The sequence below is a fragment of the Phoxinus phoxinus genome (genome assembly GCF_949152265.1).
Source record: "Phoxinus phoxinus genome assembly, chromosome: 20".
NCBI classification, from domain to species: Eukaryota; Metazoa; Chordata; class Actinopteri; order Cypriniformes; family Leuciscidae; genus Phoxinus; species Phoxinus phoxinus.
In genome coordinates this window covers 13,023,358-13,050,499 of record NC_136895.1, presented here as the reverse complement: position 1 = coordinate 13,050,499, position 27,142 = coordinate 13,023,358, and the positions used below count along the sequence as shown (strand labels likewise).

Sequence of the window (27,142 nt, the reverse complement as noted above, 5' to 3'; positions counted from 1 at the left end):
ATGTTATTTTATGTTTGCTTGGCCTCAATATCTTATTTGATATGTTTGCTTGGCCTCAATAACTTATTTTATGTTTGGCCTCAATAAATTATTTTGTAATATGACTAAATGCCTGGTGTGGTTCTAATGTACAACAAAGCAAATCTTTTATCACATAACTTGATTTCAATATGAGACATATTCATTTTGTATTGAATGCTATTTATTCCATATCTAGATTATATGAAACATTATTATTCTAATGTAAAAACAACCAACATACTTTAGTGTAAAAGATAGTTTGTGTCTGGACAGTGTTAGACAGATCTACATATAATGCTATGATCAACACTTTTCATGATTAGTTAACCTTGAGAACTTTAATAGTAAAAGCGTGCTAATGCTAAAAGTTTTTGAGAGAGTTAAACATGTAATACTAGCTATTTAGTATGCAAAGATGTTAGCCAATCACAGAAGTGGCCGTTTACTCTGAAGTCGTACAGCAGACACGCCCCTTAAAACAGCATTCAAATCAGAGGGCTAAATCCAGGGTTGGAAAAATGCCTATTATTTCTAAATTATGACCATTTTTATGTAAAAATCATACTAACATTATAAGTGCACCCTAGGAAACATTATAAAACAATGCAGTGCATGACCCCTTTAAGTTTGGTGTCCACCTTAGAGATAATCACCATATTTATAATGAAACCATCATGTTAAAAAAAAAGTATATTAATCATATAGCCTAATAAAATATCATATTTATTATTTGAATCAATAATTTGCTGTTCTTGCCCCATGCTGGTTTAACCTGTGTGTGGGGTAAAAGTCCCACCTTGTCACCGCATACATTCATATCTTTTTTTTTTTAAATCTGCAATCATACACTATGGGAGGAGTGAAAAGCACATTTTTCTTAGGGTGTGCCTTTAGCCCTGTTGTACCCTAGGTGTTTTGTTCAGTCATCATCAGCTTGAGGCCTGGAATACATTTTTGTGCAAGAGCCAAGCATACATTGCTCTGGTGTCGCTGGGACTTTTTCTTTCTCTCTGTTTAAGTATTTACTTCACAAATTTTGTGTTTGAACATAAACATATATAGGCTATATATATATTTTTTTACAACAATAAAATACTTAAAGGGACATTTAAAAAAGGTGTTTAAAAAAATAATATGATAAAGGTATTGTAAAACGTTTCCCAGGCTATTTTAAAGTGACCTTAACACTTTAACACGCATAACAAAAAGAAAGAAAATGTGAATCTAAAAAACAACCGCTAAAAGTTGTTGACATTAATGACAGAAGCACTGAGAATGCATGAATCACGAAACAGCTTAAGAAATCAAATAAACAGTAATAACGTTTTTTTCAGCAATAGTATTAGTCACTGTTACTATTTTTGAATGACTTGTCTTCCCGACATATTAGTGACCATCCTCCCACTCAACTACTTGTTTCCAGTTACAATCACAACCCGAAAACAACACATGATTGTGAGTGGAAGCACTAAATATATCTTTTGGACTTATCTGTGAATAAGCAGGTGTGTCTTTGAAACAAATTGTAAGATTTATCACGATCATGAGGCATTTATCATCAGATGGAATGTGCTGATTTATACAGTTTTTACCTCATTTCAAATGAAACGTTATCCATCTCTGTAGCAAGGTTTAACGTTCAGAGAAGGAGGAGGCGGGAAACATTCAATGAAACTTTAATCTCATAAAATAAATAAACACAAAACGAACGTAAAGCGGCAGCCCCTCACGGTTGACTGCCGCATAAAAATACAACATAAATGTCCCAGGCCATGGTCCTCTCTCGTCCTGCTTGCTTGCCACAATCTCCTTCCTCCTTGATGGTAATACCTAAAAAAACAACTGCAACTGTTTATTTTAAAGGATGCTTTTATCCAGAATGACTACTTATAGGTGATTGAACCAACAAACTCCAGTTTTCCAACCCAAAACTTCAACCATGCACTACACCTATGACTAGATGAGTTCAAGCTAGATTTTTCTCCGGAATAAAACTGCTACTTTCAAAGAAATCTTACCCAATGTCCTGTCCATGAATGTCATGACAATTGATTCACACCCATTCTCCCGATAATAAATAGCAGCCCAGATTACTCAGTTTGCAATGAGCTTCAGTAGCAGGACAGTGGACACAGAGTATACTGACTGTCTTCAAATAAATACTTGTACAGTTGTCTTTCAATTCATCAATGGCTCTTCAGCTCTTCGGTTATATTATGTCCATTACTGGACTATGTGGCCTAATTTTGGCCACATTTACGAATGAATGGAAAACCATTGGACACGACAATGACGAAACTGTCTTTTTGGATGAATACGAAGGACTTTGGATGAAGTGCACAATATCCAGTTCGTCTTTCGTGCAATGCATAGGTTTCAATACTCTTCTTCATCAAGCTTGTGAGTATCTGTCCAATGACTTATAGATCCATCTGCTGTTTGACTTCTTAAACAGATATGCTCTGATTGTTGCTGTGCGTTGCAGTTGAAATTCGGCTGGCCCGAGTAATGATGATCACCAGCATGGTCTTTTCAAGCCTCGGCGCGATAGTAGCCATTTTCGGCCTCGGGTGCACGAGATGTCTAGACAAGAACAAGCAGTCGAAGGACAGAGCTGCCTTCGCAGGGGGAATCCTTTCTGTGTGCAGTGGTGAGTTCAACCCAGACTTGAAAAATCATAAAGAAACTGGAGTGAAATCTAATATATATTTATGTATGTGAATAATCGCATATATCCAGTCAGGCTGTTTTTAAGCCATTCATTTACAAAATTGTATGTTATGCGATTAAACGCGATTAATCGATTTGACAGCACTGCTATTTTTCTATAAAAGGGATTTTTAAATATATTTTTCCAATTTTGTTTTTAGTATCAAGAAATTCCTTTAAATTGAAACTAGTATAGTAATAAGTAAGTTGCATTTCTAGGTTGTTACTTAAAACTTTTTTGGAAACTGTTAACATACTTTTTTCTTACTAAGATTCTTTTAAGAATAGAACGTTCAAAAGAACAGCATTTATTTTAAATATAGATCTTTTGTACTAATGCAAAAGTCTTTACTGTCACTTTTGGTCAAATAAATGCAACCTTGCTGGAAAAAAAACTATGAATTTTACATAATACACTAACTTTTAAAGTTTTTTTAAAATAAGAAATTAAAGAAGGATCCATGCAGAAAATGTATCAAAAGTGACAGTAAAGACATTTATAATGTTACAAAATATACTTTATTTCAAATACTTTCTATTGATCAAAAAATCCTGAAAAAAGTGTCATGATTTGCATAAAAACATTAAACAGTGCAGCTGTTTTCAACATTGATAATGAAAATAAATGTTTCTTGAGCACTAAATGAATTGTGAAGGATCATGTGACTGACGACTGGAGTAATGATGCTGAAAGCTCAGCTTTGCATCACAGGAATAAATACATTTGAACATAAATAGAAAACCGTTATTTTAAATTGTTAAAATATTTACTATATCTATATTTTACAGTAAAAATACTACATTTATATCTCTGTGAGAAATAAGAAACGTTTTACAATTGCCTCTGATGTCCCTAACAGTTCAACTTAAGCCTTATGAATATGTGCATTATTTTCTTATCTTTAGGTCTGTTTGCTTTGGGCATAACCAGCTGGATTATGTATGGAATTGTTGATGATTTCTTTCAGGAGGACAAGAAGGCTAGGTAGGAGTTGTTTTGTTTCGTATTGTTCCTAGTTTTCAATCGGAGCTTCATGTTGTCATGTCTTTTTGTGAGTCTAAAGTATTGATTATGAATACTAACCATCTGTGCTGGGTCTTTGTAGGTATGTGATCGGCTGGTCTCTGATTGGTGCATTTGCTGCATCTTTGCTTTGTTTATTCGGAGGCGTGCTCTTATGCGCCTGCAGTCTAACGCACCTACGATCCAACACAAATCTCAGCAAGCGTCCAGTCTCCAAGATTCCTGGAAAAGACTATGTGTAATAATCCCGAGAACCATCTGAATACCTGAACTTAATCTGAACTGTTGTGTACAGTATGCGCACACATTGTGTTAATAGATAAGTATAAATACATTGCATTTCGTTTTTGGTTTATGTCATGATAATATAATTTTTTTAATAGCTTTACTGTATTTTTAGATGTTTGGGATGGGTCTCCACATTCAACTTTGACCTCTGAGTCAGTTAGCTCTAAAACAAGAAGGCTGTGATTGCTTAAAGGGTTAGTTCACCCAAAAATGAAAATAATGTCATTAATGACTCACCCTCATGTCGTTCTAAGCCCGTAAGACCTCCGTTCATCTTCGGAACACAGTTTAAGATATTTTAGATTTAGTCCGAGAGCATTCTGTCCCTCCATTGAAACTGTATATACAGTATACTGTCCATGTCCATAAAGGTAATAAAAACATCATCAAAGTAGTCCATGTGACATCAGTGGGTTAGTTAGAAGTTTTTGAAGCATCGAAAATACTTTTTGGTCCAAAAATAACACAAAATAAGACTTTATTCCGCATTGTATTCTCTCCCGGGTCTGTTGTGAATCTGCGTTCAGGACTCCGCAGTGACGCTGCTGACGGAAGACGCTGATGACGTGTTATCTGGTGCGCCCGAGCTTCGTTTACAGTCTGAGGGAGACGCACGCTATATTCAAGCTATTCTACATTGTTTGCGTGGATATCATTTTTTTAATGGTGCGTAAATGTGCATGTCGCGGATGAGACACTTTTACAGCGTGCGTTTCCCTCAGTCTATAAATGAAGCTCGGACGCACCAGATAACACGTCATCAGCGTCTTACGCCATCAGCATAACTGTGAAGGATTGACAACAGACCCGGGAGAGAATACAATGCGGAATAAAGTCTTATTTTGTGTTATTTTTGGACCAAAAAGTATTTTCGATGCTTCAAAAACTTCTAACTAACCCACTGATGTCACATGGACTACTTTGATGATCTTTTTATTACCTTTATGGACATGGCCAGTATACTGTATATACAGTTTCAATGGAGGGACAGAAAGCTCTCGGACTAAATCTAAAATATCTTAAACTGTGTTCCGAAGATGAACGGAGGTCTTACGGGCTTAGAACGACATGAGGGTGAGTCATTAATGACATTATTTTCATTTTTGGGTGAACTAACCCTTTAACTAACAGTTCAGTGTTGACCACAGAGGAAGTGATGTCATATCCCAGTAACAGTAACTTTTACTATTTTAAGATTTTTTTTTTAAAGAGGAAGATTCTAGGCGTATATAAACTGTAATATGCAATTTAGAAAGCTTCAGCAGTTGATGATTGTTTGTCGTTTTGTTTTATAGTTAAATATGTTTAAACGTTATTAATGGGTATTTATATAAAGTAATTATTTCAGAATTACACAATAATGGTTTGCTATCACCACATGCACTCGTTTTTTTATCCCTCCTTATAACTGCGGAATGCTAAGTGTTTTTAGCACTTTTACATTATCAAAATCCAGACCAATTCACATTTGTGAGTTACGAAACAGATACAATAAAAAGGAAGTTTCAATAGTCGTGTTATGTTCATACTTATTACATGTCTGTCTGAAACTGATTCTAATTGGGGTATTAAGGGGTCACATATTTACTTAATTCTAATTACAATTCATTTCAGAGAACTGTATATTTAACCATTGTCCATAGCAACATACCAGGGCTGCATGCGTTTAAGTCGAAATGCCCATCTCGTTCACTCAAAATGATAACAATACAATAAACTATAACTATAAACTATATAAGCTTACAGTATTTTTTCCCAACAGCCCAAGCTTACATACAGACCTATAGAATGGTGCGTAAAACAAATTCACAAGGAAAAAATAGAAGGCTTTGGAGGCACTTTGCGTGTTTAGGTGTGATATGAACATGGGCCGGTTTTCATTCAATTGGAGGCTGCGATGTCTTCACGATATCTCATCTGTCAACAATATTGAAATATTGGATTTTCAGGAGAGCTGCAGTATGATTTCAGTCCTCTAGAGGGACTTTCTACACTCATCCTGGTCTTTTTTGCCTTCTCTTTTATGAGTAGGCCTACTGCGAATTCGGACATACTCCTTTTGTCACATACTGCTTTTCACCAGTAGGAAAGTATGCGATTTCAGATGCAGCCATTGAGTTGACTTGCTCCTTCTGTCAAAATCAAGCGGTCAAGTAGTCGAGGGTCTGTCCAAATAAACGTCCCTCGCCCACTTGACAAAGTTGAACGCACTTCAAAATGGCGGGGATTCTTTTTTTAGCCAATCAGAAGGCTTTTGAGGCGCTTTGCATGTTCAGGCATTATATGAACACGGGGCGGTTTTCATGAATTCGGAGAGTGCGAAGTCTTCATTGATTTATCATCTATCAATAATGTACACTAACACTGAAATGTACACTATAATAATGTACACTAACATCTGAAATCACGTACTGAGTATGTACTATATTTGAATTTGAGTTTACTTCGCGGCTTGGATAACCAATCACATTACAGCCTTGTTGACGTCATCGAATTTCGTTCAGAGTTGTGCGACAGTCAGTCGCTGTTTGCGGATACCATAAAAATGAATGAGAAGTGCCATAAACTAATACCTGTAGCGCAATTGTTCGTGATTTCACTTATTTGGTGGAAAATAGATCAATCCAAAATGAACGTTTAAGAGGAAACATGTCAAATGTAGTGAAGCCTCTCCCCCATTGACATCCATTACAAAAATGGCCTTCAGAATCCAGGCGGAAGTAGTAGGTCATCCAGGAATTTCACCTACTGTTATTCGAGTATTCAGATATACTCTTTTGGCGTACTGTTTTTCACATACCGTATAGTAGGGAAGCATAAATCTTTTCATCGCTGGAGGGAGCGAGAGAATCAAAGCTCTTGAAATGGGAGGCCGATCTTCCTTGGTTTGTTTTTGCTTGACAGAAAAAACTACCACTGTAAAGCCAAATGGGGCTGGAGTGATGAGTTATAGAATAACTTTGCTCACACTTAAAATAGAACTGTTTACATTGTTGCTAAGTGGAGCATGATTGTGTATCCCTTACACACAGGCCAACGTTTAAACGTTTAAAAAAATTATCCAACTTTTAACTGAATAATAGAATAAGATGGATTATAAACGACTATTGAAATATCAGATTTTCAGGAGAGCTGCAGTACGATTTATGTACTCTAGAGGGAGACGTTGAAACGGCGACAGGAGGTCTTCGCTTTGAGGGCTTTGTGAGGATCTCACTGGATGGTTCTGTCTGTGAATTATCAGTGTGTAATAGAGACACGACTCTTTTACTTTTAAAAAACTGTTTAATGTTCTAGAATTCAGAAGCTCTAATTATATGTCGCTGTTCAATGAAATAAAAGTCAGTCAGCGGGGGTTGTCAACAATTGTAAATTCCGTCATGTGTGGGCTGTAGGGGAGGGAGGAGTCAGCTCAGAATGGATAGGAGGGACGGGGGTCATTGCTGAAATGTCTCGAGTAATTGGTCATTCATTATGAGTGACAACGAAACTTCTTTGAAGCTTAGAACGGTAGTTCTGCCGTAACTGTTCCTTGTCCCACACAGGCTTATCGGGATTGTATATCCATCATTCGGAGCGCATTTTCTGCGCACCATATTACGGAGAAGATGGATGTGAACCCCAAAATCTACGGCTTTTTGACTTGTATCCTCCAGACACTTTTACTGTCATCGGCCACCCTGGAACCGTTTGACCTTCTTTACAACAACGGATTGGAGGCTTTTCATAAAGGAGACTATGGCAGTGTGGTGCGGTACATGGAGAGCGCGCTGAGCAGTTTCTCTGAAGTACGCCAGACCAAAATCAGATGCAGACTGAAATGCAGAGACCAGCATCGCTTTGACAGCCTTCTGACTGATCAGTTTTTCCAAGCGATTCTTCACAGGGCGCACTGTTTAAACGAATGCTTTGAGGGAAAACTTGGAGCTCAGTCCATGCATAAAGTTAGTGAGGATGTCTTTCAGGATTTCAGTAGAAGAATTCCCTATAACTACCTGCAGCTTGCGTACAGAAAGGTGGGTACAAGTTTTATAGATGCGACAGACCACGGCTTGTTTAACAGTGAGGTGCGTACATCAGGAACGTTCGAATGAAACGCTTTTGAGCATCATTCGAACGCTCGAAGGGAACATTGTTGTGCATCTTACGTGTGTTTGAATGATAGCCTACATGTTGGGCATCATTCTAACGTTGCACGAACGTTAAATCAAGAATTTTCTTCAATTAAATTTCAGTTAGAACATTGAAAATATATATTTTTGAAAGGTTCGAATCAACCTTTTTTAGCGCTGTTGTCTATTCTAACCAGTTGTCTATGTAGGCAGCTCACAAAGTTTTAATACACAGCCTTAGTTTTCTATTGGTGAAAGATCGTAAATACAAATATGAAAATGTAATTTGTAGTACGACATGTTTGTTACGCAATCCCGAGAGCCACCTACAGGGATGGGATGGGAAGGGGGAACACTCTAGTCTAGAAAACTTGTCTATATAAGTCTGTTAACTTCAAATAATTCATATGCATATTAGTCTTACCCGATTTAAGTGTCTACAAGTGGTGCATTATGTAAATTTAGTGCTACAGAACTGCAACTGAGGCCAAACACGCTTACAGCCATGCCATTTTCTGCAAAATACCACAAGTAGCTACAGTTATAAATAGGTAATTTCATATGTAGCCTACAAATTTTATACAAAAAAAAAACAAAAAACAGAAACATTCTGGAAGCTTCTTAAAAATCCATGAAGTTGCTATTTTACTGATATATTGCTGTAATTGTGGTATTTATATTTCCAAATTTCTTCCATGTGGTATATCAGAAAATGTAAGATGTGTTTTTTCTAAAAAAATTAAAATAAAAAAAAGTCAATACAACTGCAGTAAATGTTATGAGGTATTTGACACCTTTAAGTCTTTCAAACATGACCATATTATAAATCCAGAGCTTTGATCATTTAATTTATTAAAGGGTTAGTTTACCCCAACATTTAAATGATCCCATAATATACTCATCCTCAAACCAATATAGATGCATTATTTGAGTTTATTTCAGCCAAACACAATTGGAGTTATATTAAAAAAACATCCTGGCTCTACCAAGCTTGACAATGGGAGTGAATGGTACCTTGTTCTAAGCTCAAAAAAGCACATCCATCCATCATAAAAGTAATCCATATGGCTCCAGGGGGTTAATAAAGGCCTCCTGAAGCGGAGTGATTAATTTTTGTAAGAAAAATAACCATATTTATAACTTTATAAACTAATCATGGGTTCCGGTAACGGCCGTACGCGAGTTGAGTTCCGGCCGAAGAGGGACTTCTGACCCGACGCATGATGTACAGTAGCCTACCATTCACTTCCACTATAAAGCTTGGAAGAGCCAGGATATTTTTAAACATAACTGCAATTGTGTTTGGCTGAAAGAAGAAAGTCATAATACACCTGGCTTGAGGGTGAGTAAATTATGGGAAAAGTTTCATTGTTGGGTGAACTAACCCTTTAAATATAAAAATAAGGCAGAATAGGTTGACATAAAGACAGGAATACACAGAAGACCCCATAGACAAACATTTAAAAAACATTTTGTATGTTGTAACCCTTAAAATCTCCCCCTTAAAATCCTAAAAAAATTGAGATATTTAGAACAGCCCTTTAGCTGGCAGTCCAGACAGATGGGAACAGAGCGTGACATTCTGCGAGCAGCGGGCTATTCAAGCCAAATCAGCCTCTGCCCAGGGACAGAAAGTGATTAATAAAAAGAAAAGCGCTAGCACTCTGTAGATGAAGTCAGCACAGTTCTACGAGGACCAGAGAGAAAGATCAGACACATTCCTGTCAGCACTCCAGGTCGTTGAATGTCATAAAGAGGTGTCTATGTGTATGGGGTGATATTTGTGAAACATTCCATCGCTCTTTGAAATTTTAACCACACAGCCCTCTTTTCCATCATAATCCTGGCATAAAGAGGCTTTTCGGCCTGGAAGCAGGGGCCACAGACGCCAACTGTTACTTCATTGACATGCTTGTGTGTTTGTTTTCCTGGGTCAATCAGTATTTATCTAGGCAAATATTTTTCTTAAAGTGTGTTTGCTGTTCTGAAAGGAAAGGCACCAGCTTGTTTTTGGGTTATGAATGGAGGAGTTTTGTGCCAGTTACCCCTGTTGCTCTGTCATTGGTTAGTTAGTTTTTAATCAACAAGTCCAATCAGAAGGATCAAAGCTCAGCGAGTCCTGTCAGAAAAAGAAAAGAAAAGTGCGGCAAAACAATCAAGTATAAGCACATCTTTATACTGAGTTGTGCTTGCAGGCTCACGTAAAAACAAATAGCACTCGGCCTGTAGTTCGATTCAAGCGCAAATGACTCTTATGAGTCAGTTGAATTGTTCAAAATGACTCACTAATTAGGAATTACCAATTTGAATCTGCCTGACGAATCCTCCACTTAATCAGTAACAGTGGTTAGTGAATCATCTGACTTACTTGCCAAACTTATGATTGTTTTCAGTGATATCTGTCTTCAATTTTTTTTTTTTTTTTACCAAATTTTATGATTTTTTAAAGTCAAATAACTTTAATGCAATAACAGATTTAAAATCATTGTATTTCAACACAGTAGGGGCCTACTTACTAAATAATCATATTAGCACTCCAATAAAAACCTGTATTATTTATATTTATTTATAATTAATTCAAATTATTTATAATAATAATACAGTTTTATTCATGTATTATTATTATTATTTGAGCTGTATCTAACTGTTAAACCAACACATTATCTACTTAATAATCATTTAACAATGCAACAAAAACATTTAATGATTATAATAATAATATGTAAGCCATCATATTGCTACAGTGTTTTAAATGGTAATTCTTTAAATTAATTTTATTATTGAAATGTTTTGGGCTATATCTAACTGACATAATCCTTAGTCCACAATAAAAACGTTTATTAATCATAATAATGACAACATTATTATTAGGGCCGAACACCGATAGTGTGAAGATCCTATTTGAATTGCTCCGTTTATTATTATTATTTAAATCTTTATCTTGGGTTAAATCTAACTTGAATGCCATTTCCCGCTTTCATCAGTAGACCAGTTCACCTGTATAATTAAAGGGACATTCTGTTTTGTTATTTATTATCAGTTTTTGTGTCTCCAAAAGTATGTCCTATTTTGATACCCACAAGTTTACTGTCCTATGTGTGACCTCAATGTTACTGTTATTGCCTTTCAATCTTTTCAGAAACTCTCAAAGCCCAACCCATATCTATTGTGGTCCCACCAATGTTAGGACAGATAACATCATGGAAACGCCTTGTGAATTGCACTTTGGCAGCATTGTCTTTCTACCATTTTCTTTGTAATCAACCCAGCACAATCCAATATAACATAATTGAACCCGCCGTATATATTTTCCAGATAAGCGATGTGGCTACCCAAGCGCTTCATTCTAGCTAAGCAAGTGCTTGTGTAGCCTACTAAGCATATGGTGCACCTGCATTGCCTGGAAAGAGTGTATGTGTGTGTGAGTGTGTCAGGTTTCCCCTGCCACTCAGTGGGGTTCGGTTCGTGCCCATCGACATGCTCAGCCAGACGGCATGGCACTTCCTCTGCCAAACATTTTCTGGATGACCAACTCTTAAGCGGATAACAGCACGGCAGGAATGTGCGGGCATGTTGCCTTATTTCGTTGCAAAATAAATGGCCCTGCCTCGGATTACCAAGAAGAAAACATAACCACTGAATTGCGTGTGCTTCCAAGAGAATGCAAATTCTCCAAAGGCGAGCTGCTTCATCGAGCCAGATGTGTATCTCATGGGGGGTTGTATTTTCCACATCACAGGGCCAAAGTTTTGCGCCAGTGGAGATGAACAACAGGTCGCAGATATGCAAGTCTTCGACTGTCCGTTCTTGTTAAATCTTAATTTACATTGCATATTTGACTTTTAGTCCCTTATCGGTGGATCTCCTTTGATTTAGTCCCACATAAAACTGTGTCGGATATAATGCGACTCCATAAAGATAGGAATCCCATGTTGCTCTGGTTTTAGGAGTCCCGCGGGGTCACAGGAAAGACCCAGAGCTGTTGGGCAAAGCCGATGAATGAAAGGACTCTTGGGGGAATTTTGGCAAAGCCTGAGAAAGTGTGGAAAGTGGGATGCGGCGGCCAAAGCAACATCTGCTTGCTCTGACAAACGGCTGTCTGCAGTCTGGAACAATGTTCCTCTATCACTCTTGGCTTCTCTTGCACTTATTTTGAATGAAATTATGGTTTCCTTTCCATCAATATGAGTCTTACGAGGAACAGTGTTTATCATTACAAATATTTATCTATTATGTTTTAGACTTTCATAAAAAATCATCATAGTTAATTAAGTAAATGTTCCCACAGGGTTTTCATTATCTGTCAGTAAATAAATGTATTCATTGGATATGAAAAAAGTAAATTTATTCATTGGAGTAAACATAATGTTTGTAGCCTTTGCTGTAAACTTGATCTTTTACAGTCCACCTCTGCCTGCATAGAGAAGTTGCAGGAAATCCATCAAAACAATAGCTCTGCGTGGGTCGCTCGTGTGTCATTGAAGAGGAAATTGTTTCTATTTTGGACAGCTGAGACATGGGGAAGTCCCCTTTATGTGTAGTTAAAGTGTATTGTCTAGCAGATCGAGCGAATTAAATGAATAGTTAACCCGGACATTAAAAGATGTTTTGCAGAATGTTCACGCTGCTCTTTTCCTTACAACATACTGACACCAGGGGCTTGTGAAACAGAAGTGCGCTTAATTCTATTGAATGTGCACTTGTAGTGTACTACTTCTAATCTTGCAGATAAGATAATATTGATTAAATAAATGCCTATTAAATTTACTTTTACTATATTTCTTAACACACTTACGTATTGTTTTAGAAGTTTTACTTTAAAGAACATTTTAAATAATTAATTTTGATCTTTGATCTTTGTTATCATACTTCTTTTCATAGCTTTAAAGAAGTACACTCATCTTGATGTGTTGACTAACATGCTAAGGCACATGTAAAGTACTTGGTTAATTGTACCGGTCTTATTTGATATTACAACATTTAAAGTTAATATTTTTAAAGTATATCAATTTTGTAATTAGTATTCTTTTTTAAAGTATGTGCTAAAGCGTATTTTCACAAGGCTTCGAAACAGACAGAAAAGGTACTATAAAAGTGTGTTATTATAGATAAAAGTCTGTATTACTTGTGCAATATATAAGTAGTCTGTAGTCGTATGACATATAATTGATGTTCCATTTTCTTAATATGCCAAAAATATGCAAAAGCGCAAATTAGTTTTGGTTTGCTATATCTTGGCTTTAGAAGACTTGGCATATATAGCACATGAGTCATGTGAACTTTTTTTGTTGTTGTCATTTTTGAAGCTTGACAGCCCCTGAATACTGATGTTGTCGAAAAGGAGATGCACGAACATGCAGAAAAACATCTCGTGTTCCACAGATGAACGAAAACCTCAACGTATAATCCTCTACTACTCTCTTAAAGGGTTTGTTCAGCCAAAAATGACAATTCTGTCATCAATTTCTCACACTCATGTTGTTCCAAACCCTTAATACTTTTGTTTATCTACAGAACACAAATGAAGATCTTTTTGATGAAGTTTGAGAGATTTCTGTCCCTCCATTGATAGCTACGCAACTATCACTTTGATGCTTCAAAAAGATCATAAAGAGATTGCAAAACTAATCCATATGAATTGAGCTGTTTAGTCAAAATTTTCTAAAGAGACTCGATCACTTTATATGATGATGATCAGCGAACATAAACAGAAGCTCAACCAATCCTCATTGGGTCTTGCAGAAGCTCAAATGTGCTGAATAACATGAGAATTAACCCTTATTGTTTCTTGGAGAAGCTCAAATGTGCTGCATAACATAAGAATGAACCTCATTGGTTCTTGCTGAAGCTCAAAGATGCTGTGTAACACAAGAATTAACCTCATTGGTTCTTGCTGAAGCTCAAAGATGCTGTGTAACACAAGAATTAACCTCATTGGTTCTTGCTAAAGCTCAAACGAGCTGCATAACACATGACAATGAACCTCATTGGTTCTCACACGTCAAGCGAACATGATTGAGCTTCCGTTAATCACAACTGATGTGTGAGTTGATGAATGTTTATATGTAAATAAAGGCCTAAATTCAATCTGTTCATCATATAAAGCGATCATATCTCTTCAGTGTAATTGGACTAAACCGCTCAATTCATATGGATAAGTTTTACGATCTCTTTATGAACTTTTTGAAGTGTCAAAGTGGTAGTTGCGTAGTCTGTCAAAAAAGGGATAGAAGTCGCTCAGATTTGAAAAATATCTTCATTTGAGTTCCGAAGATAAACGAAAGTTTAAGAAAGAAAGAGTAAATGATGATAGAATTAACATTTTTGGGTGAACTATCCCTTTAAGATCCTCTCACTTATCTCACCATCCACAGAACCTCTTTCATAAATGGCGAGCAGGTTGGCTTTTATTTCCACGACCCTGCACTGACCTAGAACAGACTCCACTACATCCACCGCATCTGTTTGTAATAGGACGCCTCCACAGTAAGTTATTGCTCACATTGGCGTCAACAAGTACCTGAGCGGAATGCTAGTGTGCTGCTGTACGGGGATGTAGAGGACTGTTGGAAAGAAGGATGTATGTCAGGAGAGAGCACATTTGAATATGGAAAACCAATCAGCCTTTTTGTTTTGTGGACACAAACATAATCCCATTCAAGTCTTATTGGCAGATGAGACAATCTTTCCTTGCTCGGTTTTATTGACATTAAAAATATATTTTATGTAAATATTTACTCATGTAGTTATTCACTAGGAACCAGTTTTGAAGTTTAAGTTCTTCTGTTGGTTTACATACATAACCGACAGACCTTCCCCTTTATTTAAATTGCCTAAATTTAAGACAATTGCTCGGTATGAACTCAGTTCTTCGAGATCTTTAGACAGCCCAACGGGGAGGCCCGATTTCAGTCTCAACTCTCAGATCCCTACTGAAGGTCAATTGTATGGTGAGGGGGTAAAGTACACTACTCCATTGTTGGCGGATGGTTACACTGGAGAAATTATTGGCGCTCTAATCACTTTGCCCTGCGCTAAAAGCTGAGGGGATCTCAGGTTCGCTACATAAATAAACCTCCCTAGCCTCTCCTGTGTTGGAACATTTCGGAGTACTTTCCTGGAAAGTTTGTCATCCCACCCCACCACTGAGTGATGTTTCGTTATCTCTGCATCTCTAAAATAGTGCGAGTTAAAAGGAAGCAAAACTTACTGCTTAGTAATAAAAATGTATAAAAAATGTTTTAATTAATAATATTCTATATATACTTTTTCTATTGAAAATATTTTGAGAATAATTTTTACTTTTTAATTGGCACTACATGACATTTTTTAGAGCCATTAAATTGAATCTTTTTTCAAAATGGTATAAGTTTTTCAAACCAACATTAATACAAAAAGTACTAAAAAGTTTTTTTTTATTTTTTTATTGTAGTGTTTCTGTTTATTGACCCAAAAAATCTAGCACAGCATATTTTATCCCTATAAAGCCTACTGGATCATATTTGATATGCCAAAAGTCCTCTAAATTATCAACATGATCAAACCCTTTACTGGAAATCCTCATGAAAACTTATACATAAATATATGTATTTAGCTAGATATCCAATAAACTGATACATTTTTTCTTTATTATTATTATTTTTACTATTTTTCATAAGTCAGGCTTTACAGGGTCAAGATTTATGTTATACGATCATTGACAAATTCTACTTTATATAACCCCATCTATTTTTTGGGGGGTTGTCTTTGTGTAGTGTAAGCACATCATGTGAAAAACATCAGGGGTTTGGGTATCATTTAACAAATGAAAGTACACAGTCCTTCACTTGTGGTAGACCAACTTTAAACACAGACAGTGTGTAGTCTCAGCATGTCTGCTTAGATGATGATGTCGGCTAATAGTTGGGATGATGTGGAGACTCAAACTCAGGATGTGACTCATGTGTATAATCGCTGGAAGCCACATTGCTGGTCCAGTAGTCGAAGAAACAGGGCTCCCATTCATAGATGCTGTGACGTCGACATCTAAACTGTGGAAACTGAAGTAGGTGTGATTCATGAACTCTGTAAGCTCAGGTCCTGTTCCATATTATCTTATTTACTGCCCTACAGACTTGGATTCTGTTATTTCCTTTTCAAGGCCTTAATGTATGTGGAAAAAGTAACTTTGGTATTTGAATCTTGTTAATTTTCTTGTATGTTCTTGTCATGGGTGTGCTCAACCTGATGTTGGCGTGCTCAACATCACTTTAATCACTGTTTTCCTCAACTCTGACATGAAGGGTTTTTTTCAACAGAAATTTCCAAGAATTTCCACCAATCATTTCCAAGCATTGAGATCACACCTCCTCACCGCAATTCTCAAATCACTTTAGTAAATTGCAGAGAGGGAGTTTCCTACACCTATTGGCTTTTTAAGTCACTAGTTCAAACCCGAATTGTGTGCAATACACTCATGAAAAGGTTTTTTTTTTTTTTTTTTTTTTTTTTTTACACAAAATTGGTAATTATTACTTTGGCTACTCTTGAATGGTTTACGATGTTAAACTTTCACACAGAGAAACTCTAGAGAGTCTTTTTTTTTGTCAAGGCAAAGAATTGAGATGCTGGTTAAACCAGCAGCTTTTGTTCTATTTAAAGTAAAAGTTTTATTTTTGCAGTCATAGCAGTAGAAAAACACTGACAGCCAAGGACCTCTGAACATTCGTTATCCAAGTACATTACTGTAAACACAATCTTTGCTTGTTTAAACACAGGAGGGACTAGTCAAAATTAATGTACAGATGCAGTTGCAGATGCTGTCGAACTTGTTTTGAACCTGGAACATATTTTTTTAAAAATATGAATCATTCCCTCACTTCCCTAACCAATGGGCTTTATGCACAGCTGCACTACTTCCTGAACTTTAGCCAGCTTCTTTGTTTCCTGTCTGCAATTATTGGACAAACTGATTAATCCAGGTGTGCCTGATTATTGTTGTTGGTCAGGCACACCTGGATTAATCAGTTTGTCCAATAATGGCAGACAGGAAACAAAGGAGCTGGCTAAAGTTCAGGAAGTAGTGCAGCTGTGCATAAAGCCCATTTGTTTCCATTTTAAGCATTAATAAAGAATAATGAGATAATCTTTCATTTTGCCTGCTGTTCTCAGCTATCAAATGGAGTATACTTATATATACTACTACGAAGGCTACTCTTTCGACTGTACGCATACTCTAGCGTATAAAAACAAAATTAAGTATACTTTGGACTTAACCATAATTTTATAATAATACTAATAAATAATATTGGTCTTTGTGCTTTCAATGTAATTATTACAGGCAATGCATTGGGACGTGTTTTAGACAGCTGCGGCTAACGTGAGGATAGGGGTTATTTTGACTCAAAACCAGAGCATATTTAATAAGCATTTAATTTTTGCTCTTCATAAAGGCTTTCCACTCATTTAAAGGTTTAAGAACCTGAATATTTGGCTTGATACCTATGAATATTTGGTCCAGATCCTTCCAAAGACAACCTTACAAACAGTTACTAGGCCAACGGTGATACAAATACAGATCTTAATGAGTGGTTGGGAGCTCTGCGTGGTGGCTCTGGTGATATCTTCACGAAGAAGGAATTTTTATAGGCGGCAATGATGAAATTTGTTCCTTTCTGTGGGCATTTAGAGCAGATGTCAGGCTGATAGTGATCCTCAGAGCCTGTTGCTGGTTCACGGGTTACATGTGCCTCATGTGTGTCCGCTGATTGAGTTGTTTGGCATGTGGTATCGATTAAAGAGCTGGAGCGTGAGTCTGAAATTACCAGTTTGAGACCGTTTTGCTTTATGAAGATTAAGTAGTCTCATCTTTCTTCAATCTCTTAATAGTTAAGTCTCTCGGTCGGCTCAGTGTGTATTTACAACATAACATTTTAGCATTTTGAACATTCTTTCTAATTTGTTCTTTCATATAAATAGTATGCTTGATGTTATAGATTTATGTGATTTGTCCTGCCTATGGGAACCTGTTCATAGTGAGGTGCCGTTAGCTCAAACACGCAAATTAAGTACTTTGTCAAATGCTTTTTGCAATACAGCAAAAAAACAGAAGGTGTTTCTATCATATTTTTGACCTTGACTGAAAGAGTCTGGATGATCTGTCATGGGAAACCTCAGAGTTGACATGATCTATCTTTATCCCAGGTTGCCGCTGGAAAGATATTATAAAATTATTTGTGATCTCATTGATGCTGCAGGAATTATTAATTTTTTTTTCTTAAGAAGACCTTTTCCCCCGAATATCCCTATTGGTAACAGAGCCACAGAGGGTTACACATCAAGATAAGTGCTTATTCTCACACCATGTTAGTACAAAAGAAGTGCTTGAAATCGTTATTCCGTGTCCTGAGTGTGTTTTCAATCATTGTACTGTCAGTTGTGAACACACACCATAATCTAAGACTTCTTTACCTTGAGTTCACCGAGGCTCTCGTGGCCTTAGACTTCTGGAGTCTCAATGAGATTTGACATGTTTGAGAAAGCCGTAATACCCTCCTGCAAAGCCCTGCAGATTGTGTACAGGCTAAAGTTTCAGTCTTTGTTGGATCTTGAAAATATATTTTGCAATCAACTATATCCATGCACTATATTCAAGTCTTGTGTAACAAACATGTCTAAAAAGATGTCCATTAAAGCTCTCGGATTTCATTTGCATCGGTTTGATGATTAGGGCACAAAAATTTGGCACAAATGATACTTAATGTGCAAAATGTTAATATTCCCAAATTAAATTTTAGAGCTACAGGGAAGAAGATTTTCAATGGTTCGCCTCACCCAAGAACTGTCAGGGCAGAACATGGACATTTGCTTTGAAAACAATTACCACTGCCCCTGGGTTTTACACAGAAGCTAGATATTATGTCACCCTGTAACCATAGCTTACTTTGACTTACTGTTTGGACTGCCAGTGAAAGTTGAAGCATTTAAAGTCAAGCATTCAGCTGAGCTGTAATTAAGAACGCCCTGCTGCAATTGCCCTAGTGGGAACATCAGCCATTACCTCACTAATGCTTTTGTGGGAAGTTTTTTAAGATTTACTTTGCGTCCTATCTAGTTTCCACTCAAATCCAAAACCACAGGCCAATTATCTCATTCCTAAAGCTACCTGTCACCATTTTCCTATATTCCCAGAGCTCCATTCAGCTATTCGGGATGGTCGTTAACTTTGCCCTTTTGTCAGCATGGAACATGGGAACCGCAATCTGAATATCACCAGGGATATCAATTTACGTAAACTCCCATAATCAATTGTTGTTCCACAGTATACAAATGATGCTTTTGCACCACAGTTTCGTTTGTAACTTCGCGAAACATTAGTAAACCATAGTAGATTGCATATCTTTATTTAGAGCAGGTGGTCTCAAACAAGCCCAAATGCAGCATAAGACAATGCATAGGTCGCGGAGTGATGTGACATGCTTATTGGCTAAAACCAAGTCCTATAGACTTCCTGAATCTGATCACGTCGCGATAATGACGCAGAGTTTTCCAACATCATTTGAAGTTCAACCAATGGAAACCGGATCTCGGGGTGGGTGGGCATAGTGGGTAGGGACGATGTGTCGAGACCGGGGTGTCCAAACTCAGTCCTGGAGCGCCACTTTTTAATGCAGATTTTAAGATCCAACTTGCCTCAACATTCCTAATTACACCAGTGTTGCATAAAAGGTTAGATGCACAATTTCTCCTCTCCGTGCCGAGCCATGTACAAAAAAAGTCTAACTTCCTTAAGACCTTCTTACTTATAATCGTAACTGGGATTTGATGGCATCTAAATCTTTTGGGACATGTGTGGCATGGGGTGAGACAACCTTTCCCTGGACAAAATCCCTATAACTTTGTAATACAGTTGAGTGGTTTGTATGAACTGACCAGGTCTAGGCCAGGTCCTTTGAGCTTGATGAGGACACTTTGAAAGTTTGCAACCAGAAAGATATGGATGACGTGGATTTTCTTCCCCCATATTAGCCGCATAGACCAACTATTTAGATACTACATCAAGGTTTATAAGGGTGATCTAACAGTCCAAAAATAACTGTAATGTAACCCTCCTTCAACCACACCATCATTCAAGTTTAACCATTTCAACTAATTTTACCAATCATCCGCTGCAGCCACAATGTAGCTTGTGGCTGTGGTTCGATATTTTCGTCTTATAGGAGGCACTTCAATGCTGAGGTCATAATAGCATACTATATATCATACTAATTATGCCAATTTAACATGCCATTTGGCTATGCGTCACACCGGGTTTGCTTGCCTGGTGGAGCAGAAACGGTACAGTACTTCCATTCTGTGGACTGCAAATGCAGTCTATTATTTTTCTTATTTTAGGATTACAGACATTTTCTATTTCAATACCTTCTAATAGAGTCCATGTTTAAAGATGGTTATCATTGTAAAGGGATAACTCTAGATGAACGCTGAGGCTAAATCATGCCCACAGTCACGTTTATGTAGTTCCTACACGGTCCACTAATGGAAACGCTCCAGTGAGTCTCTGAACCTTTTAGAAACGCTGTACATTACTCCCATCCGAGACGTCTATATTGAATCATGATGTTACATTGCATGTTTTTCTGCTTTATATTATTACCTACAGATTATTGGCTCCGGCGGCTACGTGTTTTACAGCCCCTGAGACAAGACCCCAAAGTTAGCATGGAATGAAGCCACGGTTTAAATTTATTTATTACGCTGCATTTGAGGATGGAACATGCTTACTTATCGCTGCACCTGTGTGAAAAGCCCAGGCTGTACTGAAGTATTTCCTATATATCAGACCAGAAAGGAAATAGCACTGAACCGCCAGCACATTTTCGTCTGGATCGTACCTTGCTGTCAGATTTGGGTGGCGGATGATGTAAACGCTTGCTAGTCTGTTTCTGCAACCACAAGCATGTGCTCTCTCAGTTCATGCATTGTTTGCCAACAGACTTGCGCATGACCAATGTTTGATCACGAGTCTCTGAGAAATGGCTGAGAGCGTGCATTGTGTTTTCAGTTAAAGTGCGTGAAGCTGGAAACCATTTGTGTTGGGTCCACTGTCACACTCACTTAAATGTAGACTGAACGCAGGTCTGGTAGAGTCGTTACAGACGAACGCAGTTAATGGGAGACCTGTTTTGGGGTGCAGTGTTTTAGAGGCATTTGAGAGAGATAAGACTTCTCCCCAGACTATTTTAAACACATGCTTGTGGTCACGGTTCATTTGCGATGTTTGCTTGACACACTCTTAAATGTTTCTAGAACAAACAATAGTATTGTTAGCATTTTCTTGACATCTTTTTTTGTGGGGTTCACCTGTCATGGTCCCTATTGAAAACCAAGAAAATAAACAAGCCTATGGAGGTTTGCTGGTCTGAGCATGCAGGTCCCTATAACTTGGAAACAAGGTTTAGGCTGTTTATGTCCACCCATTCTGGTCTAAGGGTACGTTTACACGACAGCGCGATGTACTAAAAACTGAAAACTTTTTCATTTGTTTACACACAACAATGTTGTCAAAACTATCCCTGTTAACATGGATCCGCGATAACGTTGTAAGGCCTGCCCAATCGGTCAAACGTCAGTTTCCGATACGTGGGTGTAGGATTACTGCTCTTTTCAGCGCTGTCTTTTCAGCGTGGCAAAGTCATTTATTTGTCATCTGACTCCAAAAATTAAAAAGGTTTAATTGATGTTTGTTAATCATTACATTTAGGTGAATTTTTGATTATTCTCTTTACTCTTTATTGAAATTACCCCCGTTCATCCGGATTCCTATAACACTTCGAGTCTCGCACCGTCCGGGTATTCGATCTCATAATCATAAGCTCGTCAGTCTCGGTCATTAGACAGAGGTGATTGATTAATATCCTAGATGGCCGTACTGCACTTTGATAGAATATATTATTTAGTCCCCCATAGATCTGAACACACTTAATTAAGGTAAGATTATATCTAACCAGAGGCCACGACCATTACCATAGAACCAAGCTGACCAACTTAATGGTAACTTTGTATAATCATGTAGTGGTTTCCCACGTACACTTGGAATAATACTATACAATAATTAGAGGTTGAGGCTTACCCTATTTAGATTGATCTAACAACACTGTTGTTCTAAACGGAAAACTCACTATTAGCTTCTACAGTTAGAAGTATACATAACTAATGCCGATGTGTTAGTCGGATCTCTGAAATTTTAGTCGGTGTGCTTCTCTGCTCCACCTAAGCTGGATTTCAGTCCGTTTACTAACCTGATCGTAGAATTGTGGTGTTATGGATTTAACTTAATCTACTTGAGTTAATAATTTCAGAGTTAGTCCGAATATATCCAAATGGAACAATTTAATATTAGTCAGGTAAGTGTATTATGCCAATTACTTATCCAATTCAAAGATAATCAATACAATAACATCAAATTCTCAGAGATAAAGAGTAAAAGATGTACCTGACATTAGAAAAATACATAGTGCTGAGTGTCTGGAGATTCAGCATTACTGGCTGATCTGGCTACAAAATCGCAGAGGGCCTCTTGAAGAATTTCTTTAAGTACTGAGACCAAAACATCCCCCAATGTGGGAAATTAACTTACAATAGGAATTTGCATTGACTAAAGTTATAGACACAGGGAGTTCACACCTTGTCGAGGAACAGGAGGTATTTTTGATGAAGGACACTGGGAAAAAGTGCACACCCAGTGAGCAAAGTATCTCTAAACCCTTATTACCATTTGGTTTACTTCTGTGGAGATGAGACCATTGTACCAGTCACACTGAGACATTTTAAATGATACTAAACATAATCTTTCTGAGTGAAGAGATGAATGTGTAAAGGGAAGGAAGTGGGGGGAGAAGGAACAAATGTTAAGGAAGGACAGGAGGGAAAGAAGCTTTCCCGCAACTTCACTCTGTGGGGTGTCATACACATGCGCATGACCTCACCTGTTTCACAAATTCGCGTTTTTGTAGTTTACACCGAACTGATAACTGTACCGTTTTCAAAAACTTGCACTTTGAAACCCGTTTTGAAATTAAACTAATATATCTTGACTCCTGCCATAGAGCTAGTTGCTGCTTAAGAATCTAGTCTAAATCTCTTAAAAGGAAGAATAATGTTCGTTCCTATACAAGCTTTGTGTTGTGAGTGTGCCTGGCACCTTAAAATACTAATTTGGCAGCCAATTAGGTTTTAGAACAGAACTTTCTTCTCCGTTTTTGGATAATTTTAGCAAAAACTTTTGTGCTGCCTTTTAAGTGCTGTCATTTCCTTCAGGAAATCCAAATTTGGTTTATTTTACCATTTTGTTTCAGTATATGAGGAGATTGCAGCATTAGAAAATGAAAAAAAAATATGCCAAGCAAAGATTTGAGTCGTGACTTTCCTCAGGGCTTGTTGAAAGAACTCTTTCATCGGCGTTTGCCACTGGTAAAACCACAAGCTCTTAAATTGAAATATAAATAGTCTCTGGCATCACTTGTCAATGTTTTCACTTGGGCAGATATGTGTTTAGGCTTTTATTAGAACTATTTAGCATTTTATAGTCAAAGTCAAGTGGAAAATCTCCAGCTCTGAACACCTTTTATAAATAGTTTAAAACCATCAGGGGCGTAAGCCAACACCTCAAGATTGTTTTCTGCAAACCTGCTCAGCGCCCCGTTTTTTAACCAGAGTTATTTACAGTTTGAGGACTGTTAGTTTACTGACTTGGAATAAACCCACTTTTGATGTCTGTGTTTTAATAATCAAGGGCTTTGCACACTGGAATGGTGTTTATCCACTATATAATTAAAGTTTTCCGAACGGAACAGATGTGTTACAGCATTTGTGCTGCAGTTTATTTCAACATGAACAAAGGGAACTCTGCCTTACATTTAACAGCTGCGTAATTGTAAACCCTCAACTCACAAATGCCATGCCACTTTATAGCTGTGTAGCTAAGGAATGCCGTGGGATGTTTATTTGTCCATGCAAAGTCTTGCTGTAAGAAATGTAAACCCTTCCCCCCTCTTGGAAGCATCCAATTCTATAGTGCTGAGATAATGAAGTTGATCCTTATGTAGCCCTTATGTATACATATGTATACTCAAGAAGATTTGTCTTTGCTAAACAAATCTGCCAATTAAACTGAAACAGTGAGGTCTTGTTTCAGAGTCTGGGTAAACAAGGAGATTACATTTTCACTCTTTCGAGCTTTTGGTTTACAAGACTCTGGGGAGAGCAACAGCAAGAAGCAACATTTAAGGCAAGAAGCTTTTTTTAGCCTATATATCTTTATTTATCCTCCTTCTGAACCACAGATCTGCATTTGAGATCATTTTGAGCTCAAACTTCGTTTTTCTCTGTCACTTCATGAACATTATATTAACATGTTTAAAAATGTAACTACATCTACAATTAATAATGTCTGTTTTTATTATCAAATGAATATCAGCCTCAATCTACTTAAGCATCTGTTAAAAATCACATGCTTTGCATCATCATGCAACCAAGACTGAGTCAGTTTTCTGAGCAACGTTTTCTTTGAGAGGAAAGACATCCCCTCTTTCAAGATGAAGTCAAATTTATCTTTTAATTGAGTCCTTATGACTTTCAGCTAACTCGTTAAAATCAGTTATATTTATATCCTCAACATACATAGTATAGTTTCTACCACTAGAGCAGATGATGCTTTTAATGAAGGAACATGTCTACTTTTAATAAACAACAGAATGAAAACCAAATGTACTATACATAAACATGTATAATTTTACTTCTGCTTAAGTGTTTGCTTTTGCAAAAGTCAGATTTGCAAAGTCATTGTATAGCTATAATAAGAAACAGGCATTTTATGTGTAAGAACGTTTAAGTTACATCCTTAAACCAAAGAAATGGAGATCTCATGGGATGCGCAAGATCATTGCATTTCCTTGAATGATTATTAACATATGGATGCGATCAGTGTGGTATTGCTACAGCGACGAATGGTCTTGTGAAATGTGGGTGGTACTAAGTTACATTAGTACAAAATATACTTCATAAAAGCTTCATATTTGTTAACTTGTGAAACAAAGCCAAATAAAATAACTGCAATCATATTTTGTACATCAAGCATTGGCGGAGAATATATCCCTTATGTGGCTTCGTCATTCTCTGGATTCTGGATTCAGCTTTCTGTCCATGAAGTGTTGAGATTTGTCAGTTAGTAGGTCGGTTTTGGTGGATGACAAGAAAATGTGTCCATTTTGAGATTCTGAACAGTGACAATTATGTTTGAATGAGAGCTCTGTGCATACATTAGCATTATCATTAGCATATTTATTTAGCATGACAAATAATGACTTGGGACACACAATATGTTGTATAAAACCAGTTTATTTAAACACAAAAAAATATGTATTTGCTTAATTTATATTTTTTTGCAAGTTGAATTTGTATTTACACAAACTCCAACTCGATGTTAATACATCTAACCTATCCACAAACAAACCTAGCACATTGCTATTTTGCTACTAGATTGTAACATTGGATAAGTACTGAATTGTAAGTTATAAAGAATAAAACTACAGGATGTTTACAGAAAATACTGGCTGCAATTGTAAAATTAAAGGTTAGTTGTACTTAAACATCAGTGAGAGTAATAGTTGTAATGCTATTTGGATGAAAGTATCTGTTAAATGTCTACTTGAATTGTATTTAATTATTTGGAGATAAGCCGTATAGGATCCCTTGTTTCTACAGTCTGGTTGGTCAGTGCAATTATCTTTCTGCTTGTTTTTACAAGAGGAGTGTGTCAGATCCTGCCAGGCGTGACCTTTTGCAACCATCCCAGATCAAACGTCCTTGGATTCTTGACTGCTCTAGACTCGTGGCACCGGCCGGCAGTGAAGTCATCACACAGCGGGTTTAGGACCCCTGACCTATTGACACACAGTGTAATCAGAGATGACCTGTTATGTTTCCACTGCCTCCTTTCACCCTCCATTATCATGTCCTTCGCCTCTTATAAAAATATGACAAGCCAAACTTAACTTGCGCCCTTTGATCCGACTCATTTCTGGCAGGGTAGAGGTCATCAGAGCAGTTGTGTTTTTGTTATTTCTGCTCATTTTCCCATCTCCCTCAAAGCTGATCCCGTTGCCTTAGTTGGACAACACGACAGTTCATGTGGATTTTTGCTCCTGCTTTCACTGATTGTATTTACATGCACTGTGGGTAAACGTTTCCATTTTATATGCGTTCAAACATCTATGAAACAATATAATGTAGTGGGTTTTTTCTGTTTATAGTTGTCATACGACTCCAGTGGGTTAATAAATGCCTTCTGAAGCAAAGCAATGAGTTTTTGTAACAAAAATAACCATGTTTAAAACTTTAAAAACTGTAATCTCTGGCTTCCGGTAACGGCCGTTCGCGCGTTCACGAGAGAGTCGAGTTACACCGGAAGACTGATCTCTGACCTGACGTTTGACGGTCATGTGGTTTAGCATTTTTCTTTGAAACTTCTCGTTTTACACTTATCCTTTGCTCTTCCGCGTTAGTCAATTCTCAAATACACTTTCACGATGCTTCCGTCCTACATGGAATCAGAGATCACCCTTCCTTTAATTCGTCGTAAGCCTTTTTGTTGAGGCACTATATTACGCAGAGCTTGTTTTTTGGTAGTGCTCCACTATAAGAAATCAAACAACACTACCTGTACTTTACATCAGGTATTTTTCTTGCAATATTCAGTGTTTGGCTCCTAGTTGTAGCTGTAATTTATGTGCATTGGATTTGGTTTGGAAATGACTCTTCAGCCAAAGTGTTACCAAATTAACCACTCACCATCAGTCATAAATCAGTGTGTTTGCCGAGTGGTTGGGAAAGCAGGCTAGAAATGTGGCTACGTTGAACCTTTGACATTCAAGATGTAAATATTGATCAGTAATGCTCTAACAACCACCCAGAACACACAAGTCACTGCATAACAATGTGCTAACAACCA

General features: G+C 37.2%; 2 protein-coding genes across 2 annotated transcripts in view; both read left to right on the top strand.

Moving 5' to 3' along the window:
* Positions 1 to 1,681: 1,681 nt before the first annotated feature.
* Positions 1,682 to 4,227, top strand: LOC306988607 (claudin-1). Its single transcript, XM_079593699.1, has 4 exons — positions 1,682 to 2,421; positions 2,507 to 2,671; positions 3,637 to 3,715; positions 3,837 to 4,227. The coding sequence occupies exons 1-4, from the start codon at positions 2,211 to 2,213 to the stop codon at positions 3,994 to 3,996; spliced, it is 615 nt and encodes a 204-aa protein (XP_079449825.1). The 5' UTR covers positions 1,682 to 2,210; the 3' UTR covers positions 3,997 to 4,227.
* Positions 4,228 to 7,445: 3,218 nt separating this feature from the next.
* The window catches only part of p3h2 (prolyl 3-hydroxylase 2), a 47,985-nt gene continuing 28,288 nt past the window's right edge, over positions 7,446 to 27,142 (top strand). Inside the window, exon 1 of the mRNA XM_079594019.1 lies at positions 7,446 to 8,058. Within this exon, the coding sequence (XP_079450145.1) occupies positions 7,651 to 8,058 (408 nt within the window). The 5' untranslated portion in view covers positions 7,446 to 7,650. The remainder of the gene's footprint in view (positions 8,059 to 27,142) is intronic.